Below are 27,986 nucleotides of genomic sequence, written 5' to 3'. Positions count from 1 at the left end.
GCTAAATGCATTACCTACTTTCAGTTGTTACGTAACCAAAAATTGTAATGCATTTAGCAACCTGCAGAAGCCTCGTCTAGGACCATGGTCCCTGTATTTTGCACATTAAAAGATCAAGAACCACATATTACATTTAAAAGAGCATAACGACCTAAAGAGTTGAAAAACAGATTAAACAGAATTGACAGTATATATAAATGCAGAAAGAACCACATTATATATAAATGCAGTAAGAACCATATTGGATAGTATGTCTAGTATCTATAACTTAAAACGGATTCGCATGTCTGGGATAAACAACCAAAAGCAACTAGACAAGTAAACCAACAAAATCGCAATCTGAAGCTAGTTGCTCATTTTGTAGTCAACTCTAGGTTGCATAGCAACAATCTCCAGAAGGTTCCACAGGCTTCCTTGCATGCTGCAATGGATAGACCCCATCTTTCTTTGGTAGGATTAAACTTCAAGACTTTCTCCAAAGAGATTCTCTTGCCAACTTGGATTCAAGATGTCTAGGAAAAAGCAGAACTAACACTTTGTCAACCTCAAAAAACCACAAAATCTACTTGCACCTTTTTTCTTCACTCTGGTGGTAATAGCGGAAAAACCAATTTCCAAAAGCTACTCTTCGACAACATTAACCAATTCATATTCAATTAAAGACAGGTTGTTATCTTCCTTCACAGTAAAACTAGCCGGTTCGGAAACTTCAACACGGCCCCACTTGTCCACAGCAAGTCTCATTGATCCTTTAAACATGTCTATTTTTGCATTGCGGAGAATTACGGTAGTACCAGCCTTCATCAAGTCAACTGGACATTAAAACATTTAACCATCAATAATAGATATGATAACAATTAACAAAAGAAACCAAAAGTATATAGGACTGCTAATTGTATTTACTCATTTGTTGCTTAATTATTCTAAGCCGTATAACTTCTGGTAGAAAGAACAAATTGCCAAAAAAGGACGATAATCAATATGCAGTCCACCTATAAGATTAGCTGGTCGTGGGTCTGTATAATCGTATACATCCCTCCCTGGGCCCTTACTAATCCTAACGTCAAAAACCACAAAAAATCGCAATCAATCCCATACTTAATAGCTAATATGTGCATATAAATTACCAGTTGAATATATCAACTCACATCTGTCGCAACCATAACCAGTACTCGGTTCTGTGGAGGTCTTCAAGCTTGTATTTATGTAAAGTTAATATTTATTGCTTCACGGAGTCAGTAAAGGACAAAAAAAAGTGATATCTGACATACATGTAAGCCAAATTAATACCAAGTACGAACCTACCTGATTTGGAACTTTGAAAGAAATATTGAAGGTCAAGTCATTAAAAAAAAATGATGCATTACTTAACTACTAATAACACCATTCGCATTTATCTTACTTCACTTGCTCATCATCTCTCACCTTCTGCAACTAGAGCAAGTTCTGAGATCACATAAAGCACCACCACTATGTAGTTTGTACAACCGATCACATCCACCCATGACACACGCATAAAACAGAACAAGTAATCATCTTAAAGACCATACCCCACCCTCGAACTACTAAAAATATTCTTCCATCTAGATTCAGGTTGACAGAAACCTTAAAATCCTACTAGATTCGTCATTAATGGTTTAAACCTCTCACTAACTCAGATATCGATCAAAATGATTAAATTCCCATCTACCGTACATTCCTAAGATGCCCAGATCATAGATATGGGGACACTGCTTTGAAAAAGTGTATACAACATGATGCAAGGATCTTAATTAATATGCAAGACTGACTCATATTTAGCTTTTCATGTTAAGTAATATATTCATTCGCAACAATTAGTCACATTACATGCCAATGACATGTCTAGCTCCTACTGGTATTTAAGTAAAATCTTCAATCTCTTTTTTTATACAGGCGAGCAGGGAAACCCGGCAGTCTTCCATGCCGGGTTGGGGTCATTCTTAGTCTTCAGCGAATCGATATCATCCACACTAGTATTTCCAGTCAAGTAAGAGCTTATTTTTAGGGAAATGTTAAATGAAGAAGCACATTAAGTACATTCAAGTTACAAAGTCATCTGAACTGAACACTGTTACCAGTCTTAGTATTATGAACCGCGCCTAAGTTGGAGTCAAAAGGCTTACACTTTTATGCAGTTCATCCTAGAGTAAAATGCAAATTACGCACCAAAAAAAATACTGAGAGCGCATGCCAAAACAAAGGATTCACTTGATTAAACGAACAGAACAACTAAATGAAAGCATATGGAGCAAAAAGCAGATGGATAAATTATTGAAGGAACAATAACATGAATTCATGTCATTGTCTAACCCTAGTCGAGGTGTCAGACACAAAGATGATAAAGGCCAACAATGCAGAACAGCTAAGCATAAATTTGCTAAATTAATTATTCTAAATATATTTCTAAAACAGTGTTACTTTAAAATCACGCCTCCCTTTCATAATCCAGTGACTCGTGAGACTATTTAATGTGACTCGTGTGTGGGTCCTTAACATGTCTAACACATAGGATAAGCCAGCTTAAATTTAAAATTCTAGTGTTAGGACCACGATATCCTTCCCTTTAAATTAGAGTTGGGACCCAGATTGCAGATATGGTACTGGGAATACCCAGTCTATTTTCCCTTGTTCATAAAACGTCTATTTTGATCCTACAAATAAAGAAGTTGTGCTCATGTACATAGGGAATTTGAAATTATAATAAGAACTTCAAACCAAAGATATAAGTAATGTGAGGATGATGATTGTTAAGGTATCAATTTGAAAAATGATACTTAACTGCCCACCTTCCCCAAATGACTATTGCAGAAAACACTTTCGGCAGCAAGTGCATTGAATCAAGCACTCGGTCGATACACACAATCCTGCTTCCTTCTACAGTAAACATTGTCTACACGTTTCAAACTATTTGTCATGTCAATGTTTCTTAATAAATAATAGTGTTTACAAAACAAGGAAACATCAACGTCTCTTGGAAAAAAGTAAGGTGTTCCACATGTAAACTCATATAAGTAAAGAACATTAATAGCATATAAAACACAAAAATAAGATTAACATTATAGAAAGTAGGGTAAAACTAATCTCGTGTCCAGTTAATATAAATATGGAAGCCAAAATTAGTAACATGCAGTAGTAAGCAGGTCACAATATTAATAACACCAAATTAACCAATAACAAAAGCTTATACCTTGATCGTTCCTAGCAGTGAAGACAATAATTCCAGTCTCGTCACCAACCAAGCTTTCAGCAATACGCATTTGACGCATTTGAGGACCATCAGGTCGACCTTTCTGCATCACCATCTTAGTATCCACCACCTTAACAGTAAGAGTATGTCCACTAGTCCCAGGTCGCAAATGTTCCACCTTAGCAAACACTGGTTTCCTCATACCTTGCTTCGATTCCTCAGCCATTTCTATCAAAATTTCAAAACAAAAGGGGGATCTAATAAGATCTGTACTAAGACAAGTAAAGTTTAGGGCTTTTTCGTCAATTCTAACACCCCCTTTAATTCCTCCATAAATAATCACATAGCAAAATTAAAAAAAAAAAAAGGTTTTTTCAACGATCAAATATGCATATATGAGTTTAACTAACTAAATAAATAAATAAAACAGATCGAATCGTTATTGCATGCATGAACAAATAAAGATGTAACTGATCTAACAAAAAGAAAATCACCTTGATCGGAGAGATTGAGAATTGGGGGAGAGAGTTGTAAAAAAAGACTTGTTGTTGAGACTTGAGACTTGAGACTTGAGATGAGAAAAATAAGTGAGCCGTTCTTTATAACGAATCAGGGCTTTGACTTTGTTTTTCGAATGGCCCATGGGCCTCCCTATTTGCGGCCCCAGCCTACACGTTGTAGTTTATTACTTTATTTAACGTTCAACTCGTGTACAGGTAAAAGATATTTAAATTTCTTAAACAATTGAAATTTTTAGGTTAATATTATTAAGGTGTTTTTAAACTGAGTCACTTTGTGTTTAGTTAAACTTTTATTTTCCGGAAGAAATGAAATCAATCTGTAGGCGTCATTGTTAAAACGAGAGAGAAAATTTGGGTTATATCTAGTTAACAGATGTGATGAAGGGGCAAGAGAACAAGATTTTAGTAAATATCAACTATTTTTTAAGCTGCAACTCATCATATCAAGCTTACAAACTTTTACAGAGAACTCTAGTGGCGATTGACAAAATGAGGCTCAGAAGGTCAAGAACCAACCCCATACAACTGAATGAAAAAACAGGTGTATATACTGAGATGGATGGGGCAATGACCAAAAATTGACTAGGCTGCCAAACCCTATATTTGTTATGAAGTGGTCAATGTACTTAGACTCAAGGATGAGCACTTCTTCTGCAATCTTCCCTTCAACTGCCTAATCTTTGCATCGACTCTTGCTGTGAAACCTATCTTAGTCTCTTGCCTTGCTTTGGAACGTTCCCTTCTCCACATATGCTGATCTGTCACGTCTTTCTTATAGTGTTTTATCTCTTGGATTATGTGGTGGTCCATGGGGTTGACACATCTTTGGTAAGATATGTATGCCATATAAGGGAGAATACATACTGCAGTCACTAGGAGAGTGGATGACCAGAATGTAGCCGCTGGCCAGAGAACCTCAACTAGGAGTTGGTAAGCATTGTGGCTTTTGATTGGTGGGAGCATACCATAAAGGAAAAGAAAGAGGTACCAAGTAATGATGCTGCCCCAGACAAAGAGGTGTTGGATCCACGTGAAATGGCTCATCGTGAGGGCAATTTGGCAGTTTACAGCCCAAATGATGCAGGTAAACATCGTGGCCCCCACTGCGGCCATATCTGCTGTCTGGCCGTCTTCGCGGAAAGCCTGGTTACAAAAGATAAGTAAATTGAGAAAGAAGATCGTCAGGGATGCATACAGACCATTTGCCATCCATCCAAATATTCTAGTCCAGTCAAAGAACAAGTTTTTTGGTCCTTGCTGATATAGTGCTGGGAACTGCAAGGCAACAGCGATATCCATAACTGTTAGATTGTTAATACTACAAGTGTATGAACTGAACTGATGAGGCGGTAAAGGGGGAAACTGGGACCTCACCTCTGAACAGACTTCTGAAGAAACATCTTGCTCAAAAACTCCAAGCGAAATGACAGGCAATGAAGTAAGAATGACATTGAAAAGTATCATGTACCAATCATCATATATTGACTGCCCAGAAAAGCCAGCAAATGCCTCAAAGTAGAAAATGGTGAGCCCAAAGGCTATGTTCTTGTAGAAGAAGTAACAGACCTAAAGAAGTATCAAGCCATTTCAAAAGAATGAGATTAAGTTCCGGAAAAGTGCACACGCCAACCTGAATTAGGTACCTTTATATGAAACCGGGGCCGATTTTGTTCTTACCATCTGAGCTATCCTCTTGTAGCACCAGTGCCCATGGACAAGCAGAAGTCTCTCCAGAAACCGAAACTGAGAAACTGCATAATCACTAGCCATTACAGCCTGCAAAATACTGAGTATTTGTAATCTTGCCAGAATCATTTTAAAAGAAACACTTACCTCAGATGAATGAATAATATATATTATTTGACTTCAAAACTTATAAAACAAAATAAACTTATCAACCTTGAGGACTTAGCTACGCTGTGGCAAAAAGCTCTATTGGAAAGATGGGCAAGTGCTGAAAAGTAGAAGTTCCATTGATTGTAGGCTAGCACTGAGCACAACTAATTCTTAAATATTGTCCAGATACTAAAGGTCACCATTACTGAATCACGATACCAATGGATCCAAGTAAAATAGGCAAGGATAAAAAGTTGGGAAACTGATGTTGCCCTTGCAAGATAAGCTAAATTTGGCAAAAGAGCGAAGAAATTGAACAACAATTACAAATGAACCAGGAAAGTAATAAGCCTATAAACATTTGCAATGTTTTTTGTGGAATAGAAAACCAAAGAGAGGAGCATGGAGTGCTTAAAAAGAATGTCTTTTTCAGGTAAAGAAACTGTTCCTAATCACACGTTACCAACCTGCATTCCTTCTACCCCACTGATTCCAATGCCAATGTCTGCCTCTTGAATCATGCCAACATCATTTGCACCATCACCGATCGCTAAAGTTATTTTTCCAGATCCTTCTTTAACCAACTTTGTCACCTGGTCAAATTGCCATGTGAAAGTGCTACTTAGAATATCACTATAGATACATATCATAAAATAGTTCATTGCTTTGTCCTCATTCTCATGAAAGCCTTATCTATCTCTAACAAACTTCCTCAGAAAGAGAAAAGAAAGCACCTACCAGTGCCTTCTGCTTTGGAGAGACTCGGCAGCATATAACAGATGCACAAGCAACTGCTAAACTCAACAACTGATGTTTCATGTCCTCCTTTAAAGCATAAGATAGAGTTTTCCCATCAATGACTAAAGCAAAAGCAGCATGACGGTCCTTCTCTTGCTTGATCATGTCCGACGCATTGGTGATTTGCATCAAAATATTTTCTTTCACAACCTGATCAATAAGGAAAGAAAGCAGTAACTTTTAACATGTAATCAACGCAATGTACCATCATTGATCTATTTTAACAATGTCGTATGTGTGCTTAAGTCCATCCTAGTCGGTTAAGAGTAATTCAAACTGACCAAAGACAACAAAACTATGTACCTTGTCGGCGTTTACGACTGTTGGATTTATATTCATTGTCGTTATGCTTATCTGTTTCATACCTTGCCGAAGCAGACTGCACGCAAATCTGCAACGTACAGAAAATAAGTCCATTTTAAATGAGCTGCCTCATCATAATATCCTCTCACCACCCCCCAAAAAAAAAAGTAATAACAACAACAACAACAATAATAATAATAAATAAATAAATAAATAACGACTGTGTAGGGAAAAGAAACAAACCCTATGTTGATTGCGGTTTCCATTTTGTCACCAGTAAGCACCCATATCTTTAAACCCGCTTGTGCCAGCTTATCTATGCATTGAGGCACCTGTTAAGAATTAAAAGAAAATACATATGATGACAAAAATAAAAATGATGGAAAAATAAATAAAATAAAAGACAAAATGAAGACAAAAACTGAACGAAAAGCCAAAAGGAACAGTTCAATAAGAACGATGGTACCTCTTAGCAAAATCATGAATCTCATAAATCACAATATCAAACAGGACTAAGTCCTCGAAAAGTAGCGTGTTGCATTTTAAACAAAAATAACACCATCAATTATTGTTCTAAATGAAATCCTCAACTATTCACTATGAGATCGAAGGCATTTAGCATTGCTACTTGCTAATGTTCTGCAGACAGGGTAGAAATAGGTAAACTCTGACCATAGTCATCTATTTCGGAATTTGAAATTTCCAACAGGCCAAAGCCCAAAAAAATTCAAGTCTTCGGTAATTTTTGGGACTTTTTGGTACTGTCCTGTACTGTGTCCGAGTGACGTACAATTCATGCCAAATACTTGAAAAAATGAAAATTTTCAAAAATATCCCAACAAAATTGTTGTCTAAGTATTCGACATTCCAACTACCAATTAAGCCAAATAAAACTATATGAGAGTAGCCATAAATTATGAGGATCATACAAGTGCATGAACTTTGGTTATAGCTTTTCAGTGCCACTACCACTCTAACTACAATGACATCTGCCATCAAAAGCTTTAAACTTCATAGGTTTTGTCAACCTTGCCTTGAGTTGAACTGCATTCATTGTAGAATCAACGTCTACCAACAAAATGAAGCTTCTTTCATCAGAATGGCATGGCAAACAACATCAAGAACAGAGTGCAGAGATGCTTATCAAGAAAATTGCAGTAAATTTAATAGGTTTTAGTATTCACTGCGCAGTTTCCAAAGAATTTCCTATTTCAGTGGTCTATGTTTTTCAAGGAGTTTCGGAGTTCACCTTTTGCGTATTTTTGTGGCGAGATGAAATTCTCATTTGTTTTTCCTTGAGGGGTGATATGGGTACTTTGCATAGACCCGATATTTGTATTTTGCTCTTGTACTTGTAGGCATTCTTGGCCTACTTTGTATTTACTAATGAATTTCACTTTTACAGTTTTACCAAGGAAAAAACAAGAAAGAAAAAGTATTCATTGTATTTGTGAAAGGCTGACATACTTCAGAATTTCGGACTAGAAGAACCACATTATACATTTATGATAAGCCCATTGCGAGACTACCTAATGCATTGGTAAGACTATATAAACAAAATCTAATTACACCAAAATATAGTGTAGAATATAATGGGACTCCTTATGGGTTCACCCATAGAAAGGATGTGCTGGACAACCCCTTCAATGGCTTTTTCTGATCAAATAAGAGTACCATGGGTTCACCTAATCCAAGCTCTGACATCATTAGGATACTTAATATGATAGAACTGACTATATCTTACCCCTTTCTGTAATTTGTCCTCAACAGCAGTGGCACCCACGAGAATCAACTCCGTTTCCATCATATCTGATACGCGTTCGAGCATAGCTTCTCTATTAGCCCCAACAGTAGTTTTTGCTTTTTGAAACTCACTATTCCACGCAAGATACTCTGACTCCTCAAGTTTCTTGTATGCAAGTGCCAATGTTCGCAAGCCTGCTTCTCCATATACATTAAGATGCCTTCTTGTAACCACTTCATACATTCGACCATCTTCTGATAACCGATCAAAGATAATGCTGTATGGTACAAGAGAAGGAGTTATTTAGCAAATGCAAAAAGAAACAGATCTGCATATCACTATATGGTCTGGAAAAAAGGTGAACCAGAGCCCCATTGAGATGTATTAGACTTTACAGGAACCATATAACTTGTGATGGAAAGTTGTGTTAGCACAAATTTCTAGCGTCCTTGAATTTTGATGGTGGGACTTAGAGTACCATTATATATACATATATATTAACAAAAAGAATTACACCAAATGACAGGGCAATGCTTAGTAATTAGTATGTCTCACAATCACATAAAACAGTAACTGCACAGCTACTATCATTCAACATAAACTAAATTAGCACGACCAGTTGCTTCAAGGCAGGGAAAAGAAAAGGAATACTTGCTAATTGTTCGAGCAGTACCAATGCATTTATTTCAGGAGGCAGGGAAACACCCAAATGAGCTCATATACAACGAATATAAATAGTATATTTAAATGCTTTCACACAACGAAGCACCAGGGAAGAAAGTTATGTTGGGTTGCAATGGCAAAGCCCCTGGCTATTGCAGCATTATAACAGTCATCTGCAAACTAACAAATGTAGGCGGCTACCCTAAAATAAAATGAAAAAATGATAGAGCCTTTGAGGTTAACCAACACAGCTTCACAGACTTTTGCTTTTGATACTTTGTGGTGTTTAGCACTAAAAGCAGTTGCACTCCTCCAGAGGTTGCAGAAAGTAATGGACAGCACTGTGATGACAGCTAGCTCTAATGAGTATGTATTTAGAAGGATAAGATTTGCTATTCAAAAAGGACTAGCTGTGCAACTTGTAGCGCACTTGTCCTCTACTACATGTGTGATTTTTTGGATATTCAATAAAATATATTTTTGAATTATAAAAAAATAAATAATAAATAAATAATTATAAAAACCTAAAGTGCCATGATATCTTTGAGACAGCTCGATATCTTCCAAGATTCAGAAAATGGCACAAGAAGCACCAGTGTGGTTATGGAAAATTGGCGACATACCAGTCCAATGTGGCCTATTATAATAACAACATAATTGCAAGGTGCCATATGTCAAGGGTCTATTAACAATTTGATCATTATAACAGCTGCATAATGGTGGAAAATGGTAGGAAACCGTAAAGGTCTGAAACATTTCTGTTTAAGAAAGTTGTACGGCCTATTTGACTGATAATGATTGGTTTGGTAGCCACTATAAGGCTCATTTCGGCAGTATTTCTTTTTACGGACATAACACAACGACCCAGGTACTAACCCTCTAACAGAATTGATGAGAGAGAGAGAGAGAGGTTCACAAATACATAGAAACACATGGGTTTTGTGAACCACACCTGTCTGCACCCTTGCACAAAAGAAGAATGTTCCCATCTTCATCCTGAACAATTACGGACATCCGCTTCCTTTTGCTACTAAAATCCAATAGATTCAGAATCTTGAATTCCCTGAAATTGTACCGGAAATAGATGTGAAAAAGGAAACAGCAAACAGAATCTATGTTAAAGCACCGATGATCTATTTCTTACCTTTCGATAGGATGACCACAAGAAGGATACTGCTCTCTGATGAATACACTTGCTTGTGTTCGTTTGTAGAACTCAAAACCAAACTCCCTGGCAGCAACCAAAAATGATCCTTCATCCGGTGATTCTGCTTCATAGCTTATGCTGCCATTTTCCTCATTCAATTCAGGGAGTGCTGTGTGACAAAGAGCCAGTATCCGAAAGAATAACAAAATGTCACCTGCATTGGGATCCTGTAACCAGTTTCCACCCATCAGGCGATTGTCCTCAAAACTGAATCCCTTTATTGCATGTTTCAATTCCTTGTCATCCATTGATGTGATAACTGTCTCTAGTTCGATTTCTGATTCCTCAATATCGCTTTCACTTTTCTGCCGTAAGTCTTGTGCCCTACTCTCACGAATGGGGATGCTAGAATATTCTGACCCGTGTGGACTAAGATCAAGGCCCATTTGTTTTGCTGCCGCAAGTTCCACTTCACTGGTACCTACACCATACGGAACGCCAGCAATGGAACACTTGAGAAAATCCATCTGATTGCATGTTAAAGTTCCTGTCTTATCAGAAAGGATTGTATCAACCTGACCCAGTTCCTCATTCAAATTTGAAGTCCGTGCTTGTGCAGCAACCCCACTTTCTTCATCATACATGTGTATATCATGATTAATGAATGATGCTTGGAGAACCTTCACAACCTCAATTGAAACGTAAAGTGAGATGGGTATTAAGTATCCATATAGGATAAAAGCAGTGACCAGATGGTAAAAGCCTGCCAAGGGAGCATTCTCTGGACTAAAATATACAACTGCTCTGTCTGGTCGCATGTACCACCACTGTGGCATTTTTCTCTCAGTATTCCAAGCAAAGCCTGATGAGCTAATTATTGATATCAAAACGAGAAGTGAAAAAAGGCAATAGATGATGTAGTCCATTTTCTTTTCAATTGTACTCCTTTTGGAAGGAGAATCGGTTGAATTCTGCATAACTTTGCTATCATGTCCAGTGAATATTACAACTCCATAGACATAAGTTGTGTTCCTGAGCTTAGAATCTCTGAGGAGAATCTGGCTAGGGTCGAGGGCATGCACCTCACCTTCATACTCAAGATTACCTATAAATGTATAGAGGTTAGGATTGGGGTCTTCACATCTGACCGTTCCCGTGAAATTCTTGAAAGTTGCATCATCGTCCAGTGGCAAGGTTACCTCCAAAGACCTCTTCACTTTCAAGTTTGTCTCGCCATCCAAATTCATTGTCTCCACATAGCATATCCCATCTTCATAACTTGATGACAAAAGAAGCAAGTCTGCAGGAAAAAATTGATCCTTCTCCACTTTCACTATATCTCCCACGCGGAGCTTCTGCCATGGCTTGTACCGAAACCTTCCATCTCCCCTATGTATACTTACCTTTCGACTATTAACCTTCACATCCTGAATAAATCTACGCGAATCTTCTAAAGCCTCCTTTGCCATACTCAGCCCAACGACAAACGCCAAAGGAGCAATCATGCTCGCAGGAGAGAATGGGGATACCTTTGTAAGAGACAATATTGCAGCCATGAGGAAGTACATGTTGGCCACCCGTCGGAACTGCTCAAAGATTGCCTTGGGAAGAAACGTAACAATGTTGTATTTTGTAGTTGAAATATAATTTGACGGGTAATTTAGAGGCGCTCTCCGGTGAAGACGTGGTTTGTTGCAGAAGACAACACGTGAAAAACCTGGGCCTGTAAGAGAGTGAGGTCCTTCTGATTGTAAAATGCTTGGACGGAGGCAAGAAAAAGTGTAGAGGTTGCTCAATCTGAGCTTATCCTTTATCCCGCCTCCCATCGGCATCCTTTAAGCTTTAACTCAAATCAATCAAATATAACATGAACTCGACTCGAAAATCTAATCTGGTAGAGATAACCACAGAAGAAGCACAAGTTCTCCCATCAACAATGAATCACAGTTGCCCCAACCTCAAAATTATGATCTGCAAGAAATATATTCCAATCATTAATAACAGTTAAAAAACAAAAATTTATTACATGCGTGTATGAAGAAACAACCAACATCCTATGAATTCACGCATTTCATTAGCATGGAATCAAACATTTGACATGATATTAAACAGATCGTAAACCCAAATATGATTATAACATGCATAAAAATAAAAATAAAAACCAGAGCTCAAAAGATCAAAACTTAGCCATATTCAAAAAACACCAAATTTGTTTCAAAATCTTCAAACGTTTATACACATTTCTATAAACACGTATTAGGGTATCTAAATTTGCATCTAAACTCCAAAACCCAAATCTTTTATTTAAACTAAAACAAAAGCTTCACATATTAAATAAAACCAAGAAACCAACTGCAACAAACCAGCTAATAATAAAAATAAACATAAAACAAAACTCAACCCACATTGCAATAACAACAACAACAACAACAACAAATTAATATAACGGCAAACTAACAATTCAATAAATAAATAAATTGAACCTGGGATGGTGATCAAATCACTAGAAAAAACATACGTTAGATCGAGGAAAAAAAAAGGACTCTGTGAAGGCTTACGTTGGAACAAGAAGAAGGGTATAATTCTTGGGTTTGAACGGGAAAAGCAGAATTTCCCGGTTATAATGTTTACAGCTTTTGTTTCTTGTGTGCGTGTTTTTTTTTTTTTGTTATTTGGTTTCTTGTAAAATTTGTTTTCCAATCTTGATCTGCTACATTAGACTCATTTTAAGTTGTTTTATTTTTATTTATTTTTTTTTTGTTATAGCCCAACAATTTTCTTTTTTAAGAAAATAAAAAACTAAATTTTCTTTTTTTAGGAGAAGACTTGACTTGTTTATGCCTCATATTTGAGTTTTGGACAACTTCTATATTGCTTGTTTAAGAACTTAAGTCGAGTGACAAGGTGCACGTATTATTGAATTTTGTTAAAATATAAATATTATCTCAATTAAAACACATTATTTGGATTGACTTTGGCCTCACAACTTAATATTCTAATTTTTCAAATACGTCAAAACAAATTGAATGCAATTTTCTTTAATAATAATAAACACAATATAGACGCATTCATATTCAAACTTGGTGAAATAAAGTGAAGCCTAATTGTAAATATTGTTGGATTTATATGATTATCAAGAATACACACTTAAAATCATGTAAAAAAAACGATTCGTGGAATATATGAGATCAAATGCCTATTTCTTTGTACTTTTTTGAATCACCATAAAATTTATCCTTTTGTTTCCTTAAATCTTTCTCTTTCATTCATGTACACAATTGAAATTTTTCATGGGGATTGAAAAAGTTGTTTGGTTGTAACTTGTAAGGAGTTGATGCTTAACTATAATACTATCACGAGCACAGAAACATTGCTCAAAACAGAAAATAATATTTGTAACTGTTTTCTGGACGTTATGAGAATAATGCTGGAAAGTACCTGTACCAGGTTGAACATTAGTCTTTGTTTCCTAAGGATAGTGGTGTGGACGTGTGTCTGTAGGCCCACAGAATCTCCTAATTAGGCGATTTTAATGTCTTTGTCAAACAACCACTAATCACACCTCTAAGTCAAACAACAGACATAATTTGTAGTGTGTGGTTTCGATAGAAATATAGATGGGTATATGCCTATCCACTTTTTTAATTGATCACAACCCAATTGATGGTTGATGAGCTGCATTTGACGTTTTTGCCTCTTTTATGACCGTGGAATCCGAACTTAGCTGGCCCATACGGCCATACTTACTATGCTTGAGGGAATTTTGATCAGATTACGCTGGAAATTTCCCAGCAGAAGGAATAAAGAAATAAATTGGGGACTTGTTGTAGTATGAGAGGAGATTAAATGGCTGGGAACTCAGAGTTAAAACATTTTGCCACTCCAAATCTCCAATTAATCATGTAAATTTTATTTAATGGTGCATGGATAATCAGCTAGCCGAACGCAAGGTTTGTCAACAAATAATTCCTTTCCTCTTTCAGAGAATTCCAACATAAGTATTATTGAATCCTTAAAAGTCCACATAAATAATACAAATCTGATCTGGTGGTAAATAATTTTACAAATTATAGCTTTTTCATGTAATACCCCAATATTAACATCTTTAATATCGTCAAAGATTTTATTTGATTCCACTATCAAGGATTTTTTTTTTTTGGCCAAATAAAATTATTTTTTATTTAAATTTCTGATTTTTTTTTTTTTTGTCTAAAAATGTGAATATGAGTTATTCTATTTCCAAATTATGCTATTAAGACCAGCTAATCCCAACTCAATACGTCTTGTATAAGCTAAGATGTAATTAGCGAAAAAAAAAAAAAAGAAGCTAAGATGTATACAGTAGCTAGTATATGTGAATGTCACATGTCGTTCTTGTAAAACAATTGATTGTTCCCCTACATTAACATGAAGTTGGGACTTTTTTTTTCTTGACTTGGATTCAAACGAAAAGTGAAGTCGTTCAACAAGACCCCCACTTTCAAATAAAAGTATCATTTGGTGGGTATCACGGTCAATCGTGGGGACAGAATTTAGACAATTAGACGTGCATAACGGGTTGGGTGCATATGTAAACGTGAGTCTTACTCTTAGCAAAAGTGACGAGTAGGACCAAGCCTCATACTATTTCTATACAACATTCAAGTACTATTACTACTAGCAAAATGGTACGTGCTGTGCACGTGTGATGAAGTTAGCACCTGCATCTTTCTCTTATTTATTTTGACGTGGCAGTGGCTGGTCTTGGTTAAAAACATTAGTAGAGGGACCTAATATAAATAAAAACAGATAAATAGGAGACAAAAGGTCGTTGGTGGGACCTAGGAAAAAAAACAGAAGACAAAAAATAATTGGTGGAGACCGGAAAAAACGAAATAAAACAAAAAATAAATAGTAAATTAGAATTGGTAAAAGAGACACGTGTCGTAAACATAGAAATGGGCAGAACCGAGAGACAGCTTATATGGCTGGCTAGGCCACGCCACTTATAAGCAGTAGAGATAGAGATTAGACTATTAGTCATAGACAACAATTTCGTTTATTCGGATTGTCGAAATTCCAATGAAAACTATAGAACAATTTAGGGAGTCTAGTTTAGGTGGTGGTCGTATCACCTGTAGATTTATTTCTGAAATTTGACATAACTTTTCTCAAAATCTGACTAATTCTAGGTGGCCGCAAATTTCACCCCGCGTCATTTGTACTATCGCTCGACACTCCCAATGTCGCTCCAAGTTAAAAAAAAAACAAAAAACACACACACATAACATTTCTACTGTCACACGAATGTAGCGTTAAAAAAAAAACCCCACACGACATTTGCAATGACGTGCGACATTACCACTATCGCGCCGCATCCGTATCCAAAATCCCAAATTTGCATCCAATGATACGGCTAGACAGGTGATACTACCGGATTTACTTCCATATAGAGTTGGATTTCCGCAAAATTCTGAGTTTTGAAAGCAAATTTTGATAAATTTAGAGGTAATACTACCACCTAGAGATGTTCTAAGTTGTCTAAAGTCTAACTAGAGTGGCAGAGAAATTCCAACCAAAATGCGCCTGCACGAATTCCTTGAATCTTTATTGAATTTAAGCATGGGTCGTCTGCACCAGGCAACTTCGTAAGCAATTAACTTGGTCGACTCGTGGTGGAACGCGGATCAGCTGATAATAGTGTCCCTTTTCAAAGAGGTTTAATTTTTTTTCCCCGATAATTTAGAGGTTTAACGGTTAGATATGGCAATTTTGGATGGAAATTAGTACGTAATACGTATTCTGTGTTATGATTAGAGTGATCTTGGACACACCCATAAAAACAATCATATACCCCATAACTAACGTAAGTTTTTGTTATACCTCAATAACAATCTCAATCCAATAATATCTCTCAAATTAATTCGGGGTATTTCTAATAGGGGCAAAATGATTAAAAAAATAATAATAACAACACGTCTTTTGGGTATTCGTTATTTTGAAATCTCTATATATATATTATAGCTCTCCCCTCATCAATTGAGGGAGAGTTTTGAGAGTGTCCACGTGGGCAAAACTAATTACGATAAAATAGGGAGAGGTAATTACGTGAAATCAAGAGCCAAAAATACGAAAAAAGGGAGAGAAAAATGGAATTTTACCGTAGATCCCGAAAAAAGCTAAACAATTAAACCCAAAAAACATCGTCTTAAATACTAAAAAAAACTCTTTCTTCCCCGTTCAAAACCCTTTCTTCTCCCCGTCAATTGGTCTTTGCTGTTATGTAAGATATCAAAGCCCTTAATGGAATGGTAGACATAAGATCCGTTTGAAAAAACCGACTCAGTTATGAGACCACCAATAATATTCTACATTTACCATATATTTTTTCGTTAATTTCAACTTCTTCTATTGACAGGTTCCTGAGTATGAAGAAGCGTGGCCAAATTGATAGATTTATTCCCTTTTCTATTGGATATTTGGTGTGACTTTATGGATCTTTTGATAAGAGTTCATGTGAATTGTATCTACATGGGGCCTGTGAAAAATAGAGTCAGACCTCTGAAGAACTCTGGTGTCCAAAGTGTGATAAAAGAAGTGGGCGCGATCTCGATAAGTGTTAAAAAGTTTTGTGTCTGCCTGACATACGAAGTATAATGGATGGCTCAACCAGCCATTTGGAGAAGATACAATCTCTTTTTCGATCTTCTCTATGATGAGTCATCAGAAGAAGTTCAACTTGCCTGTGTGGAAACTCTGCCTAGGGTTGCACACAGATCAGTTGCTTCCTCGAGGTCCCCATTTTAAATGGCTGATAACCCAAAAAAACAGTAAAATCCTAAATATTAATGCTACAAGAACACTAATACGTAATCCTACCGTTCTTACGTTTAAATCAATTATTCTTACTCTCAAAACAAAATCATGCAATACAACGAGTAAGGATTCGTTCCACTCTTAAACCTTCAAGACTTAAATAGAATTCAATTTATCAAACACAAGGAACAGTGAGAGTGATGTGTTTGGTGTTTAAACTAAAACTACTTATAAATTTAAGACAACTAAATCTAAATAAGAATTTAAGCAATAATCTAAATTGAAAATGAAGAACTAATACTTTATTCTAAAAAACTAAATATGATTTTAAACTAACTAATTGAATGTAAAAACTAATTAGATCTAGATCTACTTTTTCTAACCTAACCCTAGCTACCATTACAAGGAACTAGTTTTCTAAATAAAACTAGATAACTTAAGAACTAAGTTTTACTTTGTTTTTATATGTTTCAGATCCAAAAATCGTGCATGGGCTTGGAGCCATGTTTTGGGCCAGAGAATCAGGCCCAAAACCCAATTCTTTCAGTCCAAAAAGGGCTTTTCAGCTGCAGTTGGCTTCGACAGATGTTTCGTCCACTTTTTCTCCTCTGATTGGGTCAAGGCTTGGACCATTGGAAAGCTCTTTCCGAGTCGGTCGTTTTGACATAAGGTAGACCCAATTCGAGGTCTGAGTCCAAAGATATGGGTCTTCGGAAGTTCTCGACTTAGATTTCCTTTGTTTTACGCGTGGACTTTGACTTTTCATCTTTTGACCGGGCTTTACAAAGGCTTTGTCTTCTTGAATCTTGGCCTTTAATCATAGAACTTCTTAGCAACCAACCCTTGCTCCATTATCTCGCTAAAGTGGTACATATCTGCACATAATGGACTTTGAAGTCTGAAATACATAAAAACACGTAATCAGTATTAACTCTTAATTATTACTCACATAATTGGTCTAAAAGTATGATTATTAAGGGGTTAAAACTACAGTTTTGGGCTCTTATCAAACCACCCCCAAACAGCATTTTGCTTGCCCTCAAGCAAATATGAGAAATTAGAATAAGTGACCAAAAATGGAGTTCTATCTACTCTCGTTTCGCTGAGTGCGATTGCATTGACCATATGCAACAAGGCCTTAAACCACTAGGAATTCCCTAGTGGACGAAGTTCTGACCCTCGTGAGAGTTTTCCGGTGAAGGTACTCACAAACTTCTTCTATACTACAACGACTAAGAAATAAAACTATTGTTTTCTCATTCATGTCTCAACTATCTATACATCTCACTAGCAAATGAATAAGAATAACCAAGTCAAAACCTAAGCTAATATATGCATAATAATCAATCATCTATAATACAAATATATATACTATGAGTAATACTATGAAATGCCTAGCGTGTTCAAGTTTCTGAAACTTCGAATAAGCGTCCTTAAGTAGGTCCTCACATCAAAGTCAAGACAAAAATCACTCTCGATTTTTCCGCTCAAGTTTCACTACTCCAAAGGCAAGAAAGTGGGCACACTTTACCTTACAATCTCAATGACACACAAAGAAAGCCGAGTCGATCAAACACATCTGCCACTTACTATCACACTAACCTATTCCTAATCGAGCTAGAGGTCTTTATTAGGTGTTCGCGGGATTAGGAGATGGTTTAAGAAGGAAGGAAATGGATATTCAAAAAGGACAAGTCTGAGATAATAGAGTCTTCATATTATGTAACTAGAGAAACCTTGTTATTTACTTTTGCTTCTACACTTTGTTTCCATCCTTAGCCATATTTTTCTTTTTCTTTTTCTTTTCTTTGGCTTTTGACTCCCTTTTATTCTATTTTTGGAGTTTTGATTTATTTCTATTTTTCTTTTTCTTTGGATGGAAACTTCTTTTCTTTATTTCCTAAAGCAACTAACTAATTTTTGTTTACACGTGTTTTTCTCTTTTTTTTCTTCCTCATTCTATTCTCGGACTTATTCTAAAATGGGTAGGTTGATTTTTTTTTTTTTATATATATTTTTTATTTTTTTTTTTTTTTTTTTAACATGGTAAAGGAATTGTGGTTTATGGAAGGGCTAATGAAAGGCTCGATTAGGTGACTAGCGGAAAATAATTCATAGGTTTGAATTTCTGGCTATATCGATCCAAAGAGGGCCTAAATTCTCGCTTTTAGGATATGGTTTAGTGATCAAGCAAGTGGACGTGTGATTTATCTATCCGGATTTTACTTCTCCCTTGTGTCATTTCTCAAATGTTTCACTCATATAAGACTTTAGGCTATATTCTCACAGGATTTGTAGAATAAGTACTCTAGCCTAGATTTCAGAAACTTACTGCTAACAATCATAGATACTCATGTAATATATTTATAGATAGATGCAAAGAGTATTACCTACCACTACTACAAAAAAGGGCATTAGCCACGGTAGGTGAAATAGTATATACCACTGTATTTATAATAACAGTGGGTAATAGTCATTTACCACGGTACATTTTGCATTTCTAATCTAGATACAAGCAAAAGCCACTGTTTACGTGATATAGTGGTAAATAATATCCCATATGCCACGGTACTACCAAATATCGCTAAATTGTTTTTAGATATTCGAATTCCCCACTGTTTCTTGGAAAAAGGTGGTTTATGTTTTTCTAAAAATTACACCTACCGTGGATAAAGGGGGTCTCCAAAAGTCCAAAACTACCACTCGATCGAAAAACCAAAAATTAAACTGAAAATAGGGCAAAAAACATAGCTAAAACCCCTCTTTTCAATCGGCAGACTGGTTTCTCGCTCTATCTCTCTCTAGAATTTTCCCAGTCCGCGTTCATCATATAGGAAAATCTATCTCTCGCTTTGGATACAGCTTGTAAAGGTTTTGGGTCCTTCCAAAAATCGTCGTGCTCGGTTAAGGTTTGATTAAGCTTCCTTTTCAATTCATCCGGTAAGAGTTTATCGCTTTTAGTTCGATTTTGACGTGTTTCTTTTTACTGATCCTTTGAGAAATCCTAACGTGTCTTCTTGGCAATTAAATTTGAAAGAGTTGTTCTATTTCGTTCTTTCCTTGTTGGTTTGGAAAAATTATTGTAGTTCTACCAATCTGAAACTTAGATTACATCCTCTATAAGTTGTCTTCTTCTTAATTTCTTAATTTAAATGGCGGAAATATTGTGTTGTTTGGGTGGTGCTATCTTCCTGTTTTGGGTTTTCAAATAATCTATAAAGTGTTTGACTAAAGGTTACTGATAATGGTGTATAGTTTATTGGTTTTCATAGCCATTGTTTTTCTATCCCTCTTTGTCGTAAAGAGAAATATAGAAGCAAGATGGTTTATACTATGTAATATAATTAAGTTAACTTTGAACTAACTAAGCCCGCATAGGAAACTGGTTTGGGGTTTTATTGCAACCGTTTTTAGGTTATTTGAATTAAGCGTCTACTTTGATTTGTTGGTCAAAGATAATTTAGTTAGTTATTTTTTTTTTTTTTTTTTTTGATGGTTTGGTTGGTTTGATTAATATATGCATCAATCTTTATAGCACCTTTTGTTCATGAATTTTTGTCCAGAAATGAGTAGCTCTATTTGAGTGTAATTAAGAATAGTTAAAAGAGTATAAGACTATTATTGGAGAAGTAGAGAATTATTCAGAAGTGGTTACCCCTTTAGTTTCTAGTTTGTCTTTAGCCTTTACTAACTTACATGCACCGACATGTATTACTAATATTTCGGATTGATATAACGCTTTATGCTTAAGGGTGTGTCTTTGGTGTTTTCCTTCCCCGCGCAGAAAAATAGTAACACCGTTTACGCTAAAACTTACTCTTTTCAACTTCCAAGACTCTCAAAACTTCTAACTTCCGAGACTCTCTCTAAAATTCTCGCCGGGTGTTAGGTTTCTCAACTAACGCTTTGGCACCACCTTGGGAATACCATTGACCATGTCCCGCAACTATCTTCACGAAAAACCGGTCTCCTTGGTGGTTGCCTTGGATTGTCATGGCTCCTCTTCCGACAACATAAACCGGCGATGAAGCAAAAAAATAGTTCAAACCTTGGTGTAGTAATCAATGCCGCTTGTCATGGTCTAGGTCGATTTACTATGTGTTTGGCTGTATACTTTCCCCGCTCATTTTGGCTAGTGGTGCACCGGGGAGTTATGCTCAAGATGGAAGAGGTACATCGAGAACATTTGTGCTCGATTCTGAAGTTCAAGCCCGACTTGGTAATCATAGAGAAAGGACTTAGTGATCCGGCTTGCCATTTCCTAAAGCAAAGCCGAGTAAGTGCTATCGAGGCTAAGGAAGACCGATAGCAACAGATAGCTAAGGCCCTGGGCGCAGCTTGTTGTGAAACGGACTGAGGAGCTTCGTGAATCTGATATTGGGAGTAGAGCAGGACTCTTTGAGGTAAGGAAGATCGGAGATGAGTTCTTTGCCTTCATCGTGGAGTGCAAAGACCAAAAAGCTTGCAATCGTTCTTTTAAGAGGGGCTAGCAAGGACCTCTTGAACGAAGTCGAGAGAAACCTTCGTGTACCTTTGTAACTTATGTCGAATGCTTCTTTGTCCCATGTGAACACTCACGTAAGATGTACCTATTAAACAGATGCCATGTCAAGTAGCAAGAAACATTATTAAACATCCAAAGCTTGTCCCCGGTGGCGGTGCATCGAGTTGATCAGATATCTGCAACGTTGAAGCGAAAAAGTTCAAATATTGAAGGCATTGAAAAGGTGAAGAGTGATGTTTGAAGTTGGTTAATTTATTTTAATTTCTTGTAATTTTCTCGAGTGCAAGTTTGGAGAGGTTGCGACTTGTGACCGATGGTCGAGCAATTGATTAATAAAAAGGTTCTTCCGTATATCAAAACAATGTAACCCATGCAAAACTTGCTTCCGCTCAGCTGGTTCTTGACATCTTGTTAGTCATTGGGGAGTATTATTACACAGTTGTCGCATAGTGTCACCTCACTTATAAAGATGCATCATTCTGCACTGCTGCTTCTCTTGTCTTACTGACCATCAATCAATAAACTTAGAATACGTGGTATCATTCCAGTTGATCTAAAACTCCATTCTTCATTTTTCTTTTCTTTCTTTGTTTCATTCCCTACTTTACTTCTTTTTGTTATTTTTGGCGTCAAAAGTTCGTGATTTCTCTGCATGTATTATCGAAGCCAACACTTCTTTTTGTTATTTTTGGCGTCAAAAGTTCGTGATTTCTCTGCATGTATTATCGAAGCCAAAGTGGTTGGTTTGAGTTGTAGCTGAGTTTACAATTTGGGAATGTCATCTAAAGCTCAATTAGCACACAGAAGTTTCAGATTAAGGATCTCTTTTTTTTTTTATGTTGAAGTGGGAACTTGTCTTATATAGATTTTTGGAGAGCTTACTAAACACCTACCTCAAGATGCATCCTTTATACCTTCCCTCGAAGCTTAAGCCTCTTTGTGGAGCGATCTGAATCTTTTAACTTGAGCAAGCCAAATTTGTCGGGGCACATTGAGAAGAAGAATGAGAAAAGCATTATATCACAAAGCACTTCATCGGACAAAAAGTTGAAACTTAAGAGTTCAAACACATCGGACGATGGGAACCTCAAGCGACCTACAATATTGGAAGTTCTGAAGAGCTGGAGCCGCGGAGCCGAAGTGCCAAATGAGGGATTTTCAGATCAGGTCATGCACGCGGACCGAATCTCAAAGATTCGATTGTCATGCTTGATTCTAATGGTCCACCCTCTGTTGAAATCTCTGCAGTTACCAAGATTTTAGATGGGCGAGATTCAAATTTAGAGAATTATCGGTTATTTGTTTGTCCATTCTAACCTTTTCAAGGGTATGTATATTTGCTCACAACAGTTTACTATTGAGAATAGTTAGTATATATTTGTATTTTGATTTTAAACCATGTTCTCGTCTTCTCTTCTTAGTAAATGTTTTCCACCATGGTTGCCTAAATTTATTTTTTTTAGATTTACGTGAAACTTTTGGAGTACTTTGAATGATTTGAGCCCACAATTACTTGATGCGGTTGAATATATCCTTTTATATTGCGACTCAAGGTAATCGTTGTTCGATCCCCGCAAATGAGGTAATCCCGTTAGCTTTAGGTGGATGTCGATTTTGTGTTTGCAAATATGTAGTAACCAAATTTCTTTGCCTTAACATCTAATTTCTGTACTAGTTACCCCTGCATCTTTACCTTCTGCGTGAGCTTTGCCATTAATCTGACTGCTTTGACCCGTCGGACCAAACAAAATTCAGTTGGATGCTTAAGGGTTCCATTCAAGAACAACAAAGTGATATCCGTGAATTCGTGAACAAAATCGGAAGTTATTTCCAAGCTTGAAGAAACATTTCGATCGATCGCTAGTTTTGTGTTCTCGTGAAGGTAAGCCGCAACCAATATATATGCTAACAATTTGGGGAAAACCACGGATCAATGCTTCAATTAGCATTTCATAATTTTATGGTGTTGTAGGTGATGAAATTTGTCAAGAGCATTGAAATTCCAATCTGCCTCTCACTGAAACCCGGATATGCCCGGGCTTGGTGGTTTTAAATCTTCAAGAGTCGGTTCACTTTTAAAGAAGTTCTTAGGTGCTTAAGCAAGGTGCAAGAGCTTCAGATTTTGTGCTTCTTTCCCAAGGAAATTGCCAAAAGATTCGATTTAGAAAATCACCGAGGAAATAAGTTCTCAATCACGGATGTTAAATCTTCCCGATATCAAGATGAATACTCCAAGACTATTAGATCCGCTTAACACCTTCCGACCCCACCGTAATCCTAGATAGTCTTTTTTTCGGCATCCAACCAATCCCTTCACCGGAAACATAGATTACATGTATTGTGGCATTTTTTCATTTCGAAGGTGTCTTGGACTCAGGTTTGTAAAGTCAGATCTGTTTCATATGGTGTTTTGTGAAGTTAATGGATAAGCGTCGGGACCTCTCTTTTGGTTTTGACTAAAACCGCTCTTTGCACTGTTAAGATTCCGCTTTGTCGGCATCCGAGGTACTAGTTACTCTAGAGTCTATTGTAAGTTCTCGCTCAATCGTTCCTTGACAAGTTGCTTGAAGGGAGGAAAAAAAGTACGCACCTAGGAGTTGTCCGAAAAGTCATTCCTTTAATGCAAAAGAGACTTGGAACTTATGCGCACCAATTGTTAACACATAACCGGGACTCGGAAAATTTTGAGAATGGTTCAAGAGTAAAGTGAGTGTTTATTCGCACCATATTTTCTTTTCCTTATATTTTTAAAATGTGATTGCAATTAGATCTAGGAGCGTATGTTGACACGCTTTTCTCGACACCTTATTGTATTACACTTACTCTTCGGGAGAGATCATCTGAGAGGATATTGCACATCTACTTTGAAAAACAAAGTGAATCTATCTGATTTGTTTGAGGAATTTGCTTGTTCTATCTTGTCTCGGTAACTTACTTTCAATAAGAACTTTTATAATTGTGTTTTTCAAAAACAATTTCCACTCCTCAAATCATTTACATCTTTCCTCGATGCAATAGTTATTCGTAGCTTATTTAACACATTCCAAAAATCTCTACCCGATATGTTAAGAATTAATTTTCTGTTTCGTGCTCCCATGCAATACTAGATCGTCGAGGAAGCTCCTCATGGTTTCCCAACATTATCTTGTTGCAACATTTGTAATTTGGTATCGGTATCGGTAAGTGGTCCCGGCAATATTAAATTGTCATGTATACCTAATTTATATATCGAAAAGTATTTACACATGGAGCTATCCCGCAATGCGACTGAAGAGAATCACGCGATTCAACAAGTTGGTAGGCACCTGAATCTTATTATACTTTTAGCACCAATTCTACAACCACAGATTTTTGGAGGTTTTATTGTTTTTCCGCATCCGTAGTAGGTTAAAGAAGTAACTTTGCTAAAGAAAAATCCGGGGCAAACATTCAAGTCGAATCTGTGAAAGGAGTACTAAGTAAACTACACCACCTCGGAATGTGGTTGTATCTTTGGTTAATATGTGCAAGGCTCATGATAAGGTTGGTACTTTAGGAAAGAAATCGAGAGATATCTATTTGTAAGGTCGAATTTCAAATTTAAGAAGTAGGACAATTATCTTATCTTTGAGCATTGATCTCTTGATTGGATTTCGATAAGAGTTTCCACAAGAGTTTTGGGAGAGATTGATTGTTTATCTGTGATGGTGATACTCAAATCTGTTTGCATGAAACATTTTTACTTCATCGATTTGCGACTTCCAAATTTCCACTTTGGACTCAATTCTTTTCGATTAGTGTGATAAACGTATTGAGAAAAACATATTGATTTATTTTAGCTTCTATACGTAGTATGCATGCATTGGCAAAGAAATATGGTGGGAAGTTTGTCGATTCTTTTATGAAAGGTAGATACATTTATTATTATGTTAAATTGCTTTACACAATGCGCAACTACAAAACTTTCATTTGCATGATGAAATTCAACCGCTTTTTTCAGTTTTTGACTTCCTACAAGCTCATTTCCAAGTGCACGGTGAAATAATTATACAACCGGTAAGGCGTGAAGTACAATTTACCTAGGTGGAGGTACATTCTTCAAAATGTTGGTCCAAACTCCAAACCTTACATAAACTCTCTCATTTGACATAGCTCAAAGAGCTTCAAAGAGCGACAAGAACAATACGACTCTCTCGTTACGAAGCCAAGGTTAAGTATTGCATACTCGAACTGTTGTGATTTTTAAGTTCTCAGACTTGGGGTTGATCCCATACCTTTTAATGGTTGACAAATTATTTTGCAACCATCGGTTATTCGTACTAGTAAAATATATTTAATGGGGTAGAAAGAAGAAAGAACGGGATCTCCATTTGGACTAAAGTTCTACGATTACATTTTTTTTGTTTTGGTAGGGCTCTAAACGAACAATGATAACTACTAAAATTCTGCTGCAAAGCCGCCCATGGAGCTTCTTTGTTCCGTGTCAAGGCTCTCCTCCATAATACGTCAAATGGATGCACATTTTGGATGGGTATACCTTTTCTTCAAGTGGTTTTCCCATTGGTTGTAGTATCTCACAAAGTCTACATAAATTGAATGAATTTACAACGTGGGATAACTTGGATGGTAAGATAACAATTGATATTGATACAGGCAACTTGAAACACAAGGATTTGTTCGGTCGGTGGTGAGCTCCCGTATGCCGATGAAAATAATGATATTGATGAAGATGCACATGTTGACATGGATCCGGATGTTCTTTGAACAACCCCTCAAAGAATCTGCAGTCTACATGATGGAGAAGATGGACCGGTGATTAACTCCATTAGATATAAGTGATAGATAAACCTTGTTTGCCTTACTAAACAGGAAATGAATTGGTTTTACAAAGACTTGTGATACAACCGATAAACGTGATATGTACATAATAGAGCAGTGGAGCACAATCACACGCTTAGAAGGCAGTTGTCAAAGCATATACTGAAATGCTTTAAACTTTTGCTTCGGATCATCCTACAGTGGCCATATGAAGCTGCAGCAATAGCATTTGAAGCAATACCACGGACTCTGGCACAAAATTGTGGGGTCAATGTCATCCGGGCGATAACTTCTTTGCAACGAAAGGTAGGGCTTCCACCTGCTTTGCTATATGAATTTGGGTATTAGGTACATAATGACGAGAGAAATTATAAATACTCCGTCGCTGCTGTAATGTTGATTTACATGTTGCAGCATGCTAATGGTGAGAACCCGTGGATTGGCATTGATGGTAATACTGGGGAAGTCACAGATATGAAAGGAAATATGGTATGCCCTCTCTCTCTCTCTCTCTACTTAAGTTCTGTTATTATAATGAGTACTATATTTTAATGGTAATTTTCAGATCTGGGATGCATATAATGTGAAGGCACAAACTTTTAAAACAGCCATTGAGGCTGCTTGTATGCTTCCGGGATTGATGATATTGTAAGTGGAATCAAGAAGAAGCAACCTCCCCGGTCTTTGCCAAAGTTGAGGAAGAGGGTGATGCGATGGTGGTGGCGATACTTCCGAATAAGACCTTCAAGTCGCGGTGTTATTATCCGTTGTTGCTTGAGTTTGCCAATTGGTGGAAAGTTTTGTGGGTTGTGGAAAGTTTGTTTTGCGAGCAAGTTTTGAACTATTGCTTGCATAGTTTGGATTTTGTGCCGCCTTTTCTAAATTATGGTAATAAACAAATTCTTATGCATACATACCGTGTGTTTGGAAAAATATATGTTTATGAATATTTTCCATGTTTGTACTTAGGGCCGCACCAACCCGGTAGTAAAGAGTGTGGGTATTACGTAATGAAGTTTATGAGAGAAATAATGGAAGCTTGTTCAGATAATTCTTTTGAAAATAAGGTATAATTAAGTCATACACTAGCATTCTCTATTTTGTGTTATTCTTCATTATTTAGTTATTATATACTTTTTTTATCTTTGATCGTCATGATGATGACAAATCTATCCCTCAAAGATACATACACACAAGAGGAACTTGATGTTGTTCGACTTGAAATTCTTAGATTCATTCAGCACAATTGAGCGTTCGAGCCAAGCGTCGAGTCTTAGCTAGGTTTTGACCCTTTCCAGTTAAGGTGTGGTGCTTGGTCTCACCATTTTTTTTTGATATTTTAGATAGAACAAATAGATTGTTTTTTTTATTGATACAACAAGTTAGGTCATTATTATTTTGATATAACAAGTAAATTTGGATGTTTCTTTCATTATTGACGACTCAAAAAAGTTCAAAATTCTTTTAGCAATTCAATGTCTTTGTGTTGGATGTGTAAATTTATTTCTTTTGTTTGTGTTGCACTATGAATTGCTTATTTGAGCAATGTGTTTTTAAATCCAAAGTGGATATATATATGGTGAAAATGGGCAGGTTGCAGGTTGAATGAATATGATTAGAATCAAATAATTAGGGGTTTTTATTAAAAAAAAAAAAAAAAACTATAAACC

At 36.5% G+C, this 27,986-nt stretch overlaps 2 protein-coding genes, 1 long non-coding RNA gene and 1 other non-coding gene across 6 annotated transcripts; 1 reads left to right on the top strand and 3 right to left on the bottom strand.

The window, feature by feature from the left end:
• Window positions 1–171: 171 nt before the first annotated feature.
• LOC147512246 (uncharacterized protein At4g28440-like) lies at window positions 172–3,848 on the bottom strand. Its single transcript, XM_086595235.1, has 3 exons — window positions 3,703–3,848; window positions 3,209–3,436; window positions 172–812 (listed from the first exon to the last, which is right to left on the bottom strand). The coding sequence occupies exons 2-3, from the start codon at window positions 3,432–3,434 to the stop codon at window positions 622–624; spliced, it is 417 nt and encodes a 138-aa protein (XP_086451361.1). The 5' UTR covers window positions 3,435–3,436; window positions 3,703–3,848; the 3' UTR covers window positions 172–621.
• LOC147512247 (small nucleolar RNA snoR135) lies at window positions 2,749–2,892 on the bottom strand. The gene has a single exon (XR_015219705.1). It is a non-coding gene; the product is annotated as a small nucleolar RNA snoR135 (small nucleolar RNA).
• Window positions 3,849–4,108: 260 nt separating the features above from the next.
• On the bottom strand, window positions 4,109–12,918 carry LOC147512245 (putative phospholipid-transporting ATPase 4). 3 transcript variants are annotated; one of them, XM_086595222.1, is made up of 11 exons: window positions 12,779–12,918; window positions 10,218–12,191; window positions 10,026–10,136; window positions 8,411–8,687; window positions 6,910–6,998; window positions 6,667–6,754; window positions 6,304–6,513; window positions 6,033–6,158; window positions 5,407–5,505; window positions 5,104–5,295; window positions 4,109–5,004 (listed from the first exon to the last, which is right to left on the bottom strand). In XM_086595222.1, the coding sequence occupies exons 2-11, from the start codon at window positions 12,050–12,052 to the stop codon at window positions 4,336–4,338; spliced, it is 3,696 nt and encodes a 1,231-aa protein (XP_086451348.1). In that variant the 5' UTR covers window positions 12,053–12,191; window positions 12,779–12,918; the 3' UTR covers window positions 4,109–4,335. The 3 variants fall into 3 exon arrangements, with proteins under 3 accessions (XP_086451348.1, XP_086451349.1, XP_086451347.1); XM_086595223.1 differs by having other exon boundaries at window positions 12,739–12,878; XM_086595221.1 differs by having other exon boundaries at window positions 12,704–12,844.
• Window positions 12,919–26,328: 13,410 nt separating this feature from the next.
• LOC147512244 (uncharacterized) lies at window positions 26,329–26,972 on the top strand. Its single transcript, XR_015217157.1, has 3 exons — window positions 26,329–26,622; window positions 26,731–26,805; window positions 26,882–26,972. It is a non-coding gene; the product is annotated as an uncharacterized LOC147512244 (long non-coding RNA).
• The last annotated feature ends 1,014 nt before the right edge of the window (window positions 26,973–27,986 follow it).

This window comes from Coptis chinensis, chromosome 3, assembly GCF_015680905.1.
Source record: "Coptis chinensis isolate HL-2020 chromosome 3, ASM1568090v1, whole genome shotgun sequence".
Taxonomy (NCBI): Eukaryota; Viridiplantae; Streptophyta; class Magnoliopsida; order Ranunculales; family Ranunculaceae; genus Coptis; species Coptis chinensis.
Note: the sequence above shows the minus strand (reverse complement) of the source record. Positions and strands in the feature narration are given on the sequence as shown.

What these genes read in the sequence shown, in the direction of transcription:
- LOC147512245 (XM_086595222.1), bottom strand. Translation starts at nt 12,052, where the DNA reads ATGCCGATGGGAGGCGGGATAAAGGATAAGCTCAGATTGAGCAACCTC. An exon ending in TGTGGTCATCCTATCGAAAG is followed by an intron (nt 10,137 to 10,217) that starts GTAAGAAATAGA and finishes GTACAATTTCAG; the next exon opens with GGAATTCAAGATTCTGAATC. An exon ending in GTGGGGTAGAAGGAATGCAG is followed by an intron (nt 5,506 to 6,032) that starts GTTGGTAACGTG and finishes AGTATTTTGCAG; the next exon opens with GCTGTAATGGCTAGTGATTA.
- LOC147512246 (XM_086595235.1), bottom strand. Translation starts at nt 3,434, where the DNA reads ATGGCTGAGGAATCGAAGCAAGGTATGAGGAAACCAGTGTTTGCTAAG. An exon ending in CACTGCTAGGAACGATCAAG is followed by an intron (nt 813 to 3,208) that starts GTATAAGCTTTT and finishes TTTAATGTCCAG; the next exon opens with TTGACTTGATGAAGGCTGGT.